The sequence below is a fragment of the Anopheles darlingi genome, chromosome 3, assembly GCF_943734745.1.
Source record: "Anopheles darlingi chromosome 3, idAnoDarlMG_H_01, whole genome shotgun sequence".
Classification (NCBI taxonomy): domain Eukaryota; kingdom Metazoa; phylum Arthropoda; class Insecta; order Diptera; family Culicidae; genus Anopheles; species Anopheles darlingi.
In genome coordinates, this window is record NC_064875.1 from 43,863,439 (window position 1) to 43,878,438 (window position 15,000).

The 15,000-nt window shown below is 50.2% G+C and overlaps 3 protein-coding genes across 4 annotated transcripts in view; 2 read left to right on the top strand and 1 right to left on the bottom strand.

Annotated features, from left to right (window-relative positions):
• Nucleotides 1-14,168, bottom strand: part of LOC125957639 (uncharacterized) — a 26,013-nt gene extending 11,845 nt beyond the window's left edge. For both annotated transcript variants that reach the window (XM_049690486.1, XM_049690485.1), the window contains exon 1: nucleotides 13,249-14,168. The gene's annotated coding sequence lies outside the window, so the exon portion shown is untranslated. The remainder of the gene's footprint in view (nucleotides 1-13,248) is intronic.
• Nucleotides 1-15,000, top strand: part of LOC125957658 (uncharacterized) — a 367,185-nt gene that overhangs the window by 47,421 nt on the left and 304,764 nt on the right. The window lies entirely within an intron of this gene.
• Nucleotides 14,508-15,000, top strand: part of LOC125957664 (programmed cell death protein 2) — a 1,514-nt gene continuing 1,021 nt past the window's right edge. The window contains exons 1-3 of the mRNA XM_049690523.1: nucleotides 14,508-14,742; nucleotides 14,814-14,911; nucleotides 14,984-15,000. The exon at nucleotides 14,984-15,000 is cut by the window's right edge and continues 65 nt beyond it. Of these exons, the coding sequence (XP_049546480.1) occupies nucleotides 14,563-14,742; nucleotides 14,814-14,911; nucleotides 14,984-15,000 (295 nt within the window). The 5' untranslated portion in view covers nucleotides 14,508-14,562. The remainder of the gene's footprint in view (nucleotides 14,743-14,813; nucleotides 14,912-14,983) is intronic.

The following is a 15,000-nucleotide window of genomic DNA, read 5'->3' on the forward strand; positions in this document are numbered from 1 at the left end:
AAGTGGCCGCCAGCCACACCAAGACTGGCTGTCTGGTGCATGCACAGATTATTACATAAACTGTGCGACAGAGAGAAAGAGAGAGAGAGAGGGTGAGCATGTACACCGTTGTGTGTTCGTAGTTTGCTTAATTGCTCTTCTGCAAACACTCTCCCTACTCCGCGCCCTCCGTCGACCACACACCACACATTAGGGGGCACGCATCGACACGCCAAAGTATCTGCTGTCGAGTCGAGTCGAGTCGAGTTGAGGTTGATAAGATAAGATCGAAAGTCAGCCACCCCTACCTCCTTCCCCCCCCCCCCCTCCTGCCTCTCTTTTTTCACCTATTTTGGCACGGAAGCCGCCAGAGCATGATGATGATGACCGAAAGTCTGGCAAAATCTCCTGAAGAACGTCACACACAGATGATACACCCCGTGGGTCGCCGCGGCTATCTTGCTCGAAACCATCGCCTTACCATCCTCCCCCCTCCACCCGTGCCTTCTCTTTTATTACTTTCATATCTCCTGGTCGCCGGTGGCCATGGCAGCAGGAAAAGTCAATCAAAAGTTCGATAAAAAATAAAACAAAACATAACGCATCACACACCACCTCCACCAGCACACCAGTATGTTGTTATCAGTGAAATCATTCGTTTGACGATCGATTGCTCGCGCTGGATCGGTCGAATCGGTCTTCTGTTTCTTAATTTTTTAAGATTCTTATCCGCTCGCTAGAGACGCCTGCCGCAAGCAAGCAAGCAGAACGGGAGACTGTTCGTCGTCGTTATCAAACGGTCGGTGGTCGTCTCTGTTTGAATTTGGCTTTTGCAAACCAAAAAGGACCACCCACCGCCACACCCCCTTTGTCCGTCGCTGCAGGCACCGCCACTCTTCACTGAGACCCAGAGCGTGGAGACAGTAGTAGCGCCTTTGTTGATCCGACCACCATTCTCATCGGACACAATTGCAAGCCAACCAAACCCCAACCCACCACCAGACGAACAGCTAATCTTCCTCCGTGACACCCGAGACTCCACCTTGACATTTGGCACCGCGGACCAACCGTATGTGTGTGTGGTGTGGTGGTCACACACCGAGCGCTTATCAGGAAGCGAGCAGGAGGTCGGTCATCGAACACACACCAGGGTTGTTTCTGCGTGCGGCCGCGCGATCAGAGTACCCCACCCGTCCGCCGGTTGTGCATCTTTGCTTTTTACGCACGAGAGACTATCGGTTGCAGACGGCGATTCACGATTAAGTGGTTAAGACGACGTTTGTAAAGTGACCGCCGCGGCCGCGCACACACGACGCATACATCATGTCGAAGCGGCGAACGTACACGACCCACAATGGATGGATCCGCGAGGAAACACCAATGAGAGAAGGAAATCAAACAAAAAAACGGGATAGCGTAAAGAAATGGTGTAGCTACTTTGTAGCACTCCGCGCGTTCCGTAATTCGTTTGCATCCCGTCTGTTATCGGTCGCGTGCGTTTGATTTGGGAAGAGCCGCTACAATTACGGACGACCTTTTCTTCGACCTGATTTGTGTTCTACTGCTAGCCAGCAAATAATGTGTTTCACAAGTTTGATGAAATGATCTGGACATTATGTGTTCGAATCTCCAAAAGGTTCGATGCAGTTATTTCGTTGTATCATGGCGTTCAGTGGTTTTCGTGTGCACTGAAATATTTATACATTTTGTTGGTTTTGCCTCAATTCAAAAATTGATGCCAACAATTAAAATGCCGCAAAAAAACTACTAAACTAGATAAAAGAGAAAAAAAAATCACAAGTGACATTAAGCTTGAACGCTTCATAGAAAAGCAATTGACAGTATATGCTTGACCAAGTTCAAAATTTGCTCAATGAGTACTTGACGATCATATTTCTACGAACTGTTGCTACTCCAGCAAGAAAGATGCAGTGCAATTCTGAAAGGCCTCAGAAAAAGGAAGAAGGTCTATCATCTAAAGTTTTATCCAACAAAGCATCATACCCCATGTCGATAATGCTTTTCAATTGAACTAATTTGTTGGTCGATGGAGCTAACCAGCTCAAACAATGGGAGTCCGTGACCGTCCGATTGGGCGCTCCTTAATAAGCGATTCCTCCACGGGCCCTCCAAAAACACCTTTCCTGCATACCGTGGCCAGATGGTCCCCCGGATCGGTTCGGTCCTTCCCCTATCGATCCGAAATTTAACATATCCAAGAAAATTGATCCCCATAATGCACGTGGTGGCTGTGATGTTCGCTTCATTAGCACCACCCGCTCCCCTCGCCTGCGCGCTCAAACCTTCGGCGGACACACCCATGATGTTCGCGAATCTCGCAAAACTGGGACAACACCCAAGGAATATACTCGGTAAATAAATGCTGCTGCTGCTGCTGGTGTTTTTTTTTTGTTCATTCTTCAAGCAATACATGCCTGTGGGGGGGTTTGTTGATTCACACAAAAGGGTGTGTGTGTGTGTGTGAGTGTGAGCATATGTCCACCCCCTCGCGGTCGTCTCGGTCGCTTTAATACATAGCACCAGAACGACAAAATTAGCGATCAATAGATCGCTGGATTTTACTTTATTCATTATCGAACTCTTAAAATTAGCTTTTCACACCCTCTTGCTCCTCTCTCGCTCGCCCCATTTCTTTCTCCACTTCCTTCCTTCAACCTTCAAAACCGACGGAACTGAACGCACCGGACGAGACGAAACGAGAGAGAGAAAGAGAATGCGGCAGAGTGAGGAGGGGGTTCTTCCGGTTGTTGTGCGGTTGTGGCATTAAATCGTTTCTTCGATACCGCATCCGCATCATCGGACCAGGAACACAAACCGGGGACAGTTACTCCCCGCACACCTTTCGCCGGACACAACTTCTTAACGACACACGGGGAGGGAGGTGATGTTTCTTTGTTCCAGAAGGAACAAGCCTCCTGTGCACACCAGCCGGTCGGTGGTCCCAAGCAACCGCAGCAACGAGAAAATAGAATTTCAATTTTGCGCGCAGCAACGGTGCGCGCACCCCGGGAAGTTGATGGTGTGTCATCGTCGTTGTCACGGTGACGACAGTGACGACGGTGTTCAACCACCGAACCCGCGCGTAGCGCACTCTGTCTCCCCTTGCCGCCTTCTTCGATCGGTCAATTGACACCTGGCGAGAGGGGTTCTAATGTGAATCATGTACACAGCGCCGCACGCGCTGGATCGATCGCGAAGCTCTAATCGCACTCACGTAGGAAGGAGTATGGTACTCGAGACCGCTAAACGCGTCCTAATTATAGAGTTTCGTCGCTCGTGCACTGTACTGTTGTGTCGTCTGTTTTGTCTAGCACCGGTCTACGATACCACCCCACAGCAAGGTGGTTATTAAGTCTCCGTGTATCACGTAGTGTGTGAGGAGCTGGGTGATATTAGTCAATGAAACACACAGAGTTTTCCCCAAATCGGTAGTAAAGAAATGGGGCGCCTAGTATTACCCCGCACGTGTGCCTGAGTGTCAGTGTATGATACACATATTTCATGGGGTATTTCCCGAATAGGCGAGCAAAACAGAACAAAACCAACAAAACAAAACAAAATGTAGGCTGACGATGTATCAATAAACACACCGCGAGCGAACGCACAGGCGGCGGGGCCCGATATGTCACGCCTCATAGTCTATAGGCCAAGGGTGGCTGGCGCACAGCAGAACAAACTGTTTAAACATGCCGGAAACAAGTGAATAATCAGACAAAAGAATAATGCCTAGCGCCGGAACAAGGGATGGTGCGAACCTGCGAAACAGCGATACATAAGAAAAGGCGCCTCGCGATCATTCTTCTCGTTCTTTAATGTGTACTAAATGTGTGCTCCAAATGTCCTATAAGTAAAAGGCATCAAATAGCGCCGTCTGGAAGTAATGCTCACTACTGAATGATATTCGACCCAATGTCGCCGAATGTCTTGACCGATAGTCAAGATGTCAAGTGCATGTTAGACAAAGGATGCATAAGGTATTCGGTTCTACTGAATCATAGTTAAGTCAGATCTTTTTGCCAACTTGAAAACGTGCTTTTCAGTTAACACAAGTAATAGCGACGATTAATCGTCTAATATGTCTGTAATAACAATAATAATAATAATAAGTTGTCTTTAACTAGCTTTCTTCTATAGCGCTTCTACCAACAAGATGATATCCCACAACGCAAATCCTTGAGCAAGGATCAATCGTGTATTGGCATTGCTTGCGTCACAGCAACCAGGGAAAACGACGACAACGTCCGCCAACCACGCGGCAAAAAAGGGTGATGGACCGCGGCGTTACCCCCCTCACCAACCACACCACACCACGATTCGCGTGTTGTAGTGACCACGCAGTAACGCGACTACGTCTCTTCGATAGACACAAAAGCTACAGCCGGTCAGCAGCAAGAGAAAGAGAACCGAGAGCGGTAGACGGAGTAGTCTCGCCAGGTACGGTGTGCGTGTGTGTGTGTGTGCGCTGCTTTCCCATCCCAAAGACAAATTTGAGATTTTTTGTTCCATTCCCTCGCCCCAGCCCTGCGCAGCAGCAGCTTAGCTTCTTTGCGACGACGACGACGACGACGACGACGACGACGACGACGACGACGACGACGATGGCTTCGATCAAAAAGTGAACGATCGCGAACCGGTCGACCCGGTCGGTCAGTTGGGATTGGCCTGGTGAGGATGGATCTCGCGTGAGAAGAGCCACCCAACGCCGCGCCTAGGATTCAACTCCGTGCAGCAGCAGCAGCAGCAATAATCGAAACCTACGAGATCACTGAGATCGGTTTTGAGATGGCTGACGTTGGCAATGGCAACGGTTAACTACGATGACGTCGTACGTGCACAACGCAATCAGTGTGGACAGGAACGTGGAGTACTAAACTCCTGGACGGCACTCTAGGTACGAGTTTTCTTCCTTGTTTCAATAGTCCCTCTGGATCTTCTTTTATAATTTCCCCGACAAAAAAAACTATTCAGAATAGAAATTCCCTCGATAGTAATGACGATCATGAGCATGAACCACATGATTTAAATCCAGAAGATGTATCCAAATGGACACCTGGGCCTGGGATCAGTAGAAGTACTATTTGAATTCATTTAACTAGAACGAAAATCGAAAATCAAATAACCTCACCCCCCGGTGCGAGCTGATGTAACGCGCTGATGCGGGCGCAGCAACAGAATGCACCACCACCCTCTAGAGGAGTTGAAATCCGTATTATCAGGTGGACAACGTTGACCGGCAGTTCAGAGACCGCCAACACAACGTCAGGTGTGCGTGTGATGAACAGCCTCCAACCCACCTTACCTTCTCCACCGGAAGTGAACGGGTTGAGTGAAAGTGTGAGAGAAGCTCACAGGCGACCGGAAGGAGAAGCCAGAAAGAGCAGCGACACTCGCTGCTGCTGGCGATGCGGTGAGAGCGCACTCCAATCCATTCAAATGCCGGTTTTGCTGCTGCTGCTGCTGTGCTCGCCACGACGGTGACGTGGTTTTTTTTTTTCGTAATGAGCGATCGAGATCGCGAGTTGCCGTTTCGGGTGCCCATTCGCCGCGGATGACACCAGAAGCGATGGTGGCAAGAGTAGCACATGAAGCATGGTCGATGGAGCTGTGCCGTGGAGCAGTAAACGATATTTTTCTCATTTTCCGGCTTTTCCTCTCCTGCTTCCTGAGGTTTACACGACGGAAAACGAGAGAACAGTGTTGGAAGAGCCCTCTAGGGGGAGGTCACCTCCTGATGCGCATGTGTCACAGAGTCCGTGTTTGTGTGTGTAACCACCACCAAAAGCCCGAAAAGCGAACACACTCCAGGGCAGGAAAAACAAAGGAAAACTTGCGTCCGTGAGCGTGAGCGAAAGCACTTACTCGCCTCGCTTGCTCCGTCGCTTTAGCGTGAGAGTGAGGCCAAAAAAAAGGTGGAGGGAAGGGCTGCTGCTGGCAAGGAATTTCCACCTGACAACCAACCGAACCGACCGATCCAAGTCGGCACGGGGTGCTGCTGGCTGGCTCTCTGCTCCGCGTGCGCGTACCAGAGCTGTGTGAAAAAGAGAGAGGGAATGTTCGGGCGGAGCGAGATGCAGAAAAAGAGAGTGAAAATCCGTTCCGTTTTATGAGGTCGTGAGGGGTTCGTGGCGCAGCTCACTAACCCTATCCCTCTGCACCTCCTCTCCTGATGCGGACGCCGGCTATGGCGTTGACCCGATTTACCGGCACCGGGAGCTTCGCGAGCGCGATTTTCGTTTCCTTTTTTTCTATGCTCCCCCCTAGAGAGCATGCCACGCCGCCCGCCCTTATGTGGGGTGTCGTCCTTCCTCTCTCAACCAATTTGGGGGAGGGGGGGGGTCCATCTAAGCTTCTTTGTTAGAATAATCTTGCTAATCTTACACGTTCGCTCGTTCTCTCTCTCTCTCTCTCTTTCTCCGCGCTCTTGTCCCTCTGGTTCCTTTGACGACGTGGAAGAGAAGCAGAAATCGCACACTACTAGAAGATTTTTAAGGTTCGGATTTACTTCCGGCCCATTTCATCTCGAGGTCGTCCTACCACCTCCTGCAGAGCTTCTATTTTTTTTTATTTTTGGTCCGTCGTGTAACCAACGCACATTCATCTTGGGCTGAGCAGAAATTATCGTATTTAGATTAGAAAATTAGATTGCTGTTCATACGCATCGTCATCTAATCGCTGCCGCAGCATCAAAGCAACAGTTTAAGAGCATTGATCGACCGGTGTGCATTGTGCGTCTCTGGATGGAAATTTCTTTCAAAAATGCTGCTCACCAAAGCGAGAACCTTTTTCGGTCATTGACGACACACCGCGCGACACCAGGCCATCCAGCCAAGCCAGCAAACACCAAGCAGCGTGTCCCCATCATCTAGTAAGCGAACATTAGAAAGTCCCGGTCGCAATCCAAGCAGGCGGGAGATGCAGCGCCAGAGAAGAAAGAGGACAGCAGCCCTGTTCTCTCTAAGGGGCGGACACACACACACACACAGCCAACAGGCCAGGCCGATTGTTGGCGACCTTGAGCCAAATAGCGGCAGGTCCCGGGTAGGGTGAGATGAGATGTGTCGCGGCGCGGCGGACAAACCATAGAACGGGTTTCCTTCCCAAAACCTCCAGATTTGCTTCGGGTTCGGAGAGATTCATCCGTTTTTTTTTTCGCCAACAAAACGCGAAAAAGAAGTTTCAAGTCAAGACAAGTCAAAAAAATAAAAAAGCTACATTCCGTACATTGTAGAGTGTGCTTCGAAGAAACCTGAACGTAGAAGAGGACGTCCATTCATCGCCGCGCGCGTCCAGAACAGCCAGAACACAGCCAGAACACGCACGCAATGGGCGCAAGGGTGTGGAAGAGGGGTCGGGGTACGGATGCGAAATTATGCAATGGCGCACATGGAAAGGGAAGAAAACACGCACAATACCCTCCCCCCCCATAACACGTCCTTCTAACGCGGATTTGCGGTGTGTGCGTGTGGATGAATGGATCATGGATCCCGAGAGGGGACAAATTAGAATACGTATTTATGATACTCACTCACGCACACACACACACACACGAGAGAGAAAGAGAGAGATATAGAAAAGACGGAGGGTCCGAGCGCTGAAGTTTTGAACTAGCGGCACACTAAACCGACGACAACTCTTTGCGCTGCACCCCCCCCTTTTACCCTTCCACGCGACATGCTTGTCAACGGCAGCATGCCATGTTGCCGGCAACCAGCACCACCACCATCGTCATCATCCGAGAAGCGCAACAGCGGCTGGCTCTAACAGCTTGTCACGGTGCTGTGTGTTTGTGGGAGCAGAGAGAGAGAGAGAGAGAGAGAGAGCATGCTGCGTGCGTGTGCGTGCGCGTATGTGTTCCTTGGCTCAAGGACAAATCATCGTTCCTCACTGCGCGAGCATAGCAGCGGCGCGGTGATCTCTGCCGCGTGATCTCTTCTCGCCTACTTTGTTCGTTCGTTCGCTCGCTCGCTCGCTCGCTCGATGATGATGCCAAGCAACCAGCGCCAGCAACTTTGACGCGGCTTTGACTTCCCCGCACCGCGCCTCATGTCCTTCATCTTTCCCATTGCTCTCCGCACGCCATAGAGTTTTGCATGAGAGTATCAGATTTCGGCTTTTCGAGTCTAACTTTCGCCCGCGCTACTATGTTCGTCTGTGTGTGTGTTTCTATTAGAAAAGGAGCATTGAGGATGGGATGGTTTTTTTTTTGTTTGTGTGACAACATTATGAACCATAATGGGAAGCGAAATTAGGGAAGGGGCCAGAGCAGTTTTTGGTGGTCGTACAACAACGCTTACTGATGTGTGTGCACGTCGTCGTGTGTGGGGAGTGAGTTTAATTTGATGAGCGTTTTTCGTCCGCTTCGTCCCCTCCTCCAACATGCGCGTTGTTCTCCTACCAACAGCCAGCCACACAACCAAGCCAGCCAGCGAGCGTTTCTCGTCGTTGCGCGGTTGCTACATGGAAGATATAAATACATGCACACATACTTATACATAGCTGTCACAGTCACAGCGTGTGCGTGAATTGGAACAAAAAAAACTCGCGATGCGTGCCACCCCCCTTCTTCTCCCCCCTTGATCAGGAAGGAAATCCATCCACCATGCTATTCTATTCCATTCCATCTCCATTCCTTCACAACCCGTTCTCTATTTCCTATCGTTCGCTGAGAGCCACCCTCACCCCGCCTCAACCTCCCCCCCTTCTGCCAGTGTCAGTGTCACCATCACCGCAAGAGTTGTGTGCTGGAGGAGGAGAGCCGTGGCCGTGTGTCGCGTGCGGGATCGGGTTCCGGAAAGCGCTGTCTACACTAATACCACCGCTACTACTACCTACTACTACTACTGCTGCTGCTACTGCTTCTATTAACGCCACTGCGTGCACAATGCACGTAACACCCCAGCAGCAGCCGACCCCACACCCACCAGACACTTTGCGACTGCGAGACTCGGTCACCTAGCGGCACCGGAACGCGATCTTTCTGGCGCACACATACAAGGCGCGTCCGCTCGCGTACATGGTTGCGCCCCCCCCCCCCCCCCCCCCCCACTTCACAACAGCGATCTCCATTCCCTCTCAAAAAGAGGATCGAAACGGGCTTCCACGCCTCGTTCCGGCCCGGCACACACCCGGCTATCCGTCCTGCCTACTAGAAATGACCTCTGTGTCTCATGCCAGAGAAGATCAAGTCGACTCGCTTTCGTCTCCTGTAGATCAAAATTGAATCTTCTTCTAGTAGCAAAGTTTCATATTACTGAATACTCGCCGAATTGGCAATTTTTGGCCCATTCCCCATCGAATCACGGAAGGGCCTGTACTACCGGACCCCGCAGAAGTCATCGTGGGTCGCGCTCTCTTTACGATTTCAGCCGTTCCGGGCACACAGGGTCACATTAATGCGAAAGAAGATCCGCGATCGGTAGGCAGCAAGCATCGTCGAGCTTTAATCAAATAACGGATCTTGTGTGTTCGCGACTGTTTCACGGGGCAGATGGCGCAAGAGAGAGAGTGAAACAGAGAGATAGAGAGCAAAAAAAAAAAGGTGGAACGTTGATCTGGTCGAATTATCATAGCATTACCATAACCGACCTGCACACACATACTCGTGGACACCACCGCTAAGTGACAGCGCAGCGGCCCCTATGCTCGTTGACTCTAAATCGGCGAGATGGTGTGGGGCATCGCAGAATATATTCCACGATTTAGACAAGAAGACGAAGAACGTAACCCTTTCCCCCTTCCATCAAAACCGGCCAAGTGCCAAGTTGTTCAATGTCATTAACAGTTTGCTTCTTTCCTGAAAATGAAACGCCTCATTTGCTCCTGCTATGATCTCCTGAAGGATGCGGTTGTGCCGGTGTTGTGCCCTGGACCCACTTCTCTCGATGTCCCCGAGGGGAGACGCGCCTCCCCACCATGCCCACCCTCGGCCAACACTTTCTTCCAGAACACGACAAAGAAAGAGAGCTACGCCGTATCTTTGTCGCTCTCAAACGGACCATGAAAATGTCAAAATCGCTCACCAATTCAACTCATCACCACTACCAGCACCAGCACACGACCAATAGAAATGTAGGTGCTGCTTTGTACCGGTGTGTGATGTTCACGGTGGAGCATATCGAGCGGAACTTTTCGGACCGGCACACCTGGCCCCCCTTTGCGTCCGGCGTTAGTAACATAATTTTGCCTCAAATTTGCACCCCACCAAAAATCGCTGTCCTCGTCGCTAGCGTTCGATGATGAAAAGAGCAAACTCTCATTTTCATGCTCGCTGCTTTCGCAACGAGAATCACGGCCGTCACACGCACACACCGTAGCAATACACTCGAACGAGTATAATCACTCAGCAGCAGCAGCAGCAGCAGCAGCAACCGAGGAGTGCCTCTCGGATACATGGCGAGATCTTCCTATTTGGATGAGCACAGGAACCGAACCACCGTCCTCTATTGTCTAGATTTTTCAGAATTTGCATGGCGTTACAACATCGGGCATGCTTCCCGATATAATTTACACCGTGCGCGATGGTGCACCTTTTTTATTAAAAGACTTCTACGAGCGCTCTGGCTGCTTAGATTAGCATTTCTTTTTCGCTTTTTTCTACTCATTTACGCCAATCACAACGCGCCGCCGGTGTGCTCGCAGCAACCAATGATGGTGTGTGGGGCGATGTGCAAACGCCTAATAGTGTACCAGGTGTATAACCTTAAATCCGCTGTTTTTTTGTCGAAAAAAAAACCCCACTTTTGCAGAATAGAATACACAAAATTGGTTTGGACCATTTTGGGCGAGAGCGATGAGGCGCTGTCGTGGAGAATTATCAACTTCTCGTGTCTTTGTTCATAGCTCCTCAGCCTGTTTTAATGCAAAGCACGGTGCAATTTGATTAGTTGTTAATGCTAGCGATGCTCATTAACAGTTTCTTCAGTTTTCAATAGCTCATAGTAGTCCACACCCAACTGTTCCCACAAATGAATCGTCTTGCGTCCAAAGTGATTTGGATTTGAGGAACAAATTGATGGTTCCCCGGGATCTACTAACTAACACCTACTAAAAAAAAGTTATCAGACATTATGCGAGGAAAAATGAATATTTTTGCATGGAATCGCTTATGATGTGCACTAATTTACTTAAACAGGAATCGAACCCTTGCAAAAAAAACAGTATAGCATATCGAAAGTTCAATTTGCTCGATAAGTCCATCTATAAGCAAACAGCGGATTTAAGGTTATACATCTGGTATATGAAAGATCCTCTTCCCTATCTCCGCGCACGGCTCGATCGAACTTTTTGGCCGTCGTCACGCGTGTGTGGATGTGACACGGCGGTCGTCGTCGGTGTGCGCTTTGCATAGAAACCAACCACCACCTAGAAACCTTCATCTATCGCACACTTACGTACACATACATACAGACGCGCGCGCGCGCACGGTCGCAATCGCGATTTCATGGCAAACTACTACGGCTCGCCACATCCGAGGCTTCCTGTACCGTAGGGGGGGACGGACGAACACCAGAGCGCACACCACCAACGACCAAGAAAGGGGGTGGCCCGAAATCGAAAAGAAAAGAGTGGGGAAACGCAAAAAAGAAGACATCCAATGGGGCAGCAGCAGCAGCAGCACCTAAAAATGTGCGCGACTGAGCGCCGCACCGTGCGCCACTCACAAGAGTCGCTCAAAACGGTGATATGGTGTCGGACAAATCGACGATGAAAGCAGCCTTTTTGCCATCAATTTCCGTGACTTTTCCGGCATCCCGTGAAGACATCTTTGTCGAAAAAAAAAGATGAGCAACCAAGGAGAGGGAGGGGGTGTAGGGGGCCGAAGGTAGTGTGTACACCTTTCAACACTTTATCAACATACACATACGCACCCACAGGCACACACCACCACCATACTCATCGCACGCGCGCACCAGCAGCACCGAGCACAGCACCCATACCAGCGCAAAACTCGTTGCCTCATCGCTCGCCTCCCTCCCCCTTCCACTGCACACTTTAATCATTCTCCCCACCCACTCATCCACCCCCGATGCTCTTTCTATTCATTCCGACTGTGTTCGATCCTCTCCAATCTAACCGCCTCTCTAGACGGGAGCGCAGATTCTTTCGCGAAAGTTTTGAGAGTTTTGCTCAAACTGAGCTATCCTTTCAAAACTTTCAAAACTCTCATCCAAACGTCGTCGTCTTGGTGACCTAGGTCTATTTAGCTACCGCGCTCACTTGAAACAACAGCTTGCTTGATTTTTTTTATGAGCAGTTAATTTCTTGCGCTGCTTGCTCAATTCTTTCAAAGTTTTCACCCTCTACACGAGCGAGAGATCTCTCGCCTCCGATTTGTATGGATTTGACAGTTAAATGATAGAATTGACAATTAAATGATAGATCTCTCGCGACTTGCGCTCCCGTGTAGAGAGTCGGTAAGCTGCGAGGCTCCTTCTTTTCAATCTTCTTCTTGTTGCCTTCTTTTATCTGCTTATCCCCCTCACCCTACCCAACCGATGGTGCTAACCCATTATACACGGTGGACCCACACACACACACACACACACACGCGCGATTCTATCTGTTCTAGCAACAGCAGCAGCAGCAGCACGACGATCGAGGCGTACGAAGTCGCGAATTTACGTTCAAAATTTCACTGACTGCTGCGATTCTTTCCTTTGCACCAAAACCCCAAAGGCCTGACTTTCAAACTTGATTTTGGCTGCCCAATTGTCAAGATCTATCATATTAAAATGAGCCATTACATCGTGAGAACACATTTCAACTCTAGCAATCGATTTCTACCAGCTTCGCTTGATTCCAGAATTTCTCAAAGACCTCCGATGCGGTTCTCCCCACGGGTTGTCCAAGGGCTTGGTGGTGTCCGCTGACTTGCTTCCCTTGTCTTGTTCGAAGCGGTGCAGCTAGGCCGTCACCGGTCTCCGATGCAAGGTTTTCCGGTCTGGATGGTGCAAGCTCGGCTGCGGCCAGTCCAGAAGCGGAAAGGTTCTGTGCTTCGTTCGAGAATTGGATAAGAATTTCCGACAAGTGCTCAGTTTGGGGATTCGCCACTTCCCAGAAGGTCAGCCCTTCGATAACTGCCTCAATCGCCCTTGGTCCAACCACCTGCGCACCGAAAATGTTACTAGCCATCACGTTGGAACATGTCGAGCGTCAGCGTCAGGTCATTATCGGTGACCGGGTCGCAACAAAAGGGTTATCTTTTCTCCATCCCAATATGTAAAAATAGAGGAGTTTTACTCAATTTACCTTGCGTACCGGCGAATCATAAAGCAGCAGCTACCGTGAGGACCACCGCCGACCGTCGACGTTATGTGTAGGTGATGATGGCATATCGGACGATTTAGCAGCTTCTTCCTGTTCGCTGAACAACCCGTAGAGACACACAAACGCGGCGCGCGCACACACACACCGACAGCGAGGCACGCACGCACGCACGTATTCACACACACACACACGCGTCACTTTCTTTGTCCTTTCTAGTTAGGGTGCTCGCTGGACAGCCACTACCGCTGCTTCTCCTGCTGATTGTTGGATGTAAGTGAACGGCCGCTTTTGCCGATGGCACCTTGACTGAGCAGCGATGAAAACGTGTCTGCACATGCACACTCTCGTAAGCGCACGCACGCACGCACGCCTGCTCGCACGTACAAACACACACACACACACACACACACACACACACACGCGAGAGGGTTTCGGTCGGTCGTCCTTGCCCGAGCACGGAACGAACGGAAGGGCAAAAACCACCCGTCACAGAAACGGGAAGAAAACGGAAGGAAAAAAAGTCGTCACGGAAACGAATAACCACACCACCGGACGCCTGCTCCTTCACAAACGACGTCGTCTTTCTTCTTGGCACACACTCACGCACACTTTTCCTCTATTTCTTCTTCTTCTTCTTCTACTACTTCTTTGCTCACGCACTCCGCACGCTCTGTTCGACTAGAGAGACGACGGGAGGGGGGAGATTGGGAAAGAGGATTTTGCACGAAAAACCCTGCATCGGCCGTGATGCGAAAGTTTGACACCACGAAAGTCCTGTTTGGTCCGCTGTTGCTGGACACACGCACTAACTACACTAACTAGCTAGGCTAGCGATTATTCATTCTTCCATCGCTCTGTTCACGGGAGCGCACTAATTTGCCGTCGATCTCGAGGACCGGAAAAAGTACGTGTGCGCGAGGAAAACGAATCTCGCGAGTTTCGTGCGTGCCTCCGTTCTTCGCGATGGGCCCAGCGTTTATGCTAGCGGGTCGGACACTCGCATGGAAATCTCGTCGCTTTTTTTGAGCGAAATTTTAATTTTGTGTGGACCAAGAAGTTTAAGCTAAGTTAAGCACAGAACATTGAGAATATTTTTAATTTCGCACCGCATTTCTAAAAAACCACGAATTCGCAAAAACAGCTTCGAAAACCGCGTAGCCAGTGCACCCAACTGCCAAACTCTTCTTTTTCTGCGGGGGAGGTTGTTCTACATGACCCCACCTCTTCCGCCTTGTGTCAAACAGCACGTTTCTCCCCGGTTCGGAAAATTGGAAAATTGGAAAAATTTAAACCACCATGAACACGACATCGGTCGATCTGGGATTTCTGGAGCCGTGCGATTTGTGGCTGCTGACGAACAAGTTTTTCCGCAGCAAACTGGGCGGCAAACCGGCATGGTTGGAGCTGAAGAACCTACCGAAACCCGAGGACGTCTTGTGCACTCGGTGCGACAAACCGTTGGCCTTTCTTTGCCAGGTCCGTTCCACAGAAATACCGGGAATGGTTGGCCACCAATTCTAACATACACCGTATTTGTTTGCTTACAGGTTTATGCGCCTATCGAAGAAAAGGATGGCTGCTTTCATAGAGTGCTCTACGTGTTCGTCTGCATAAGCGCATCCTGCGAATCGGACGGAAATGGACGGTAAGATCGGCGCCTATTCTGCAATTCTCGTCTACGAGTTCGATTCTTAACCGCTGTCTTGGTCCTTTTCAGTACCATCAAAGTGCTAC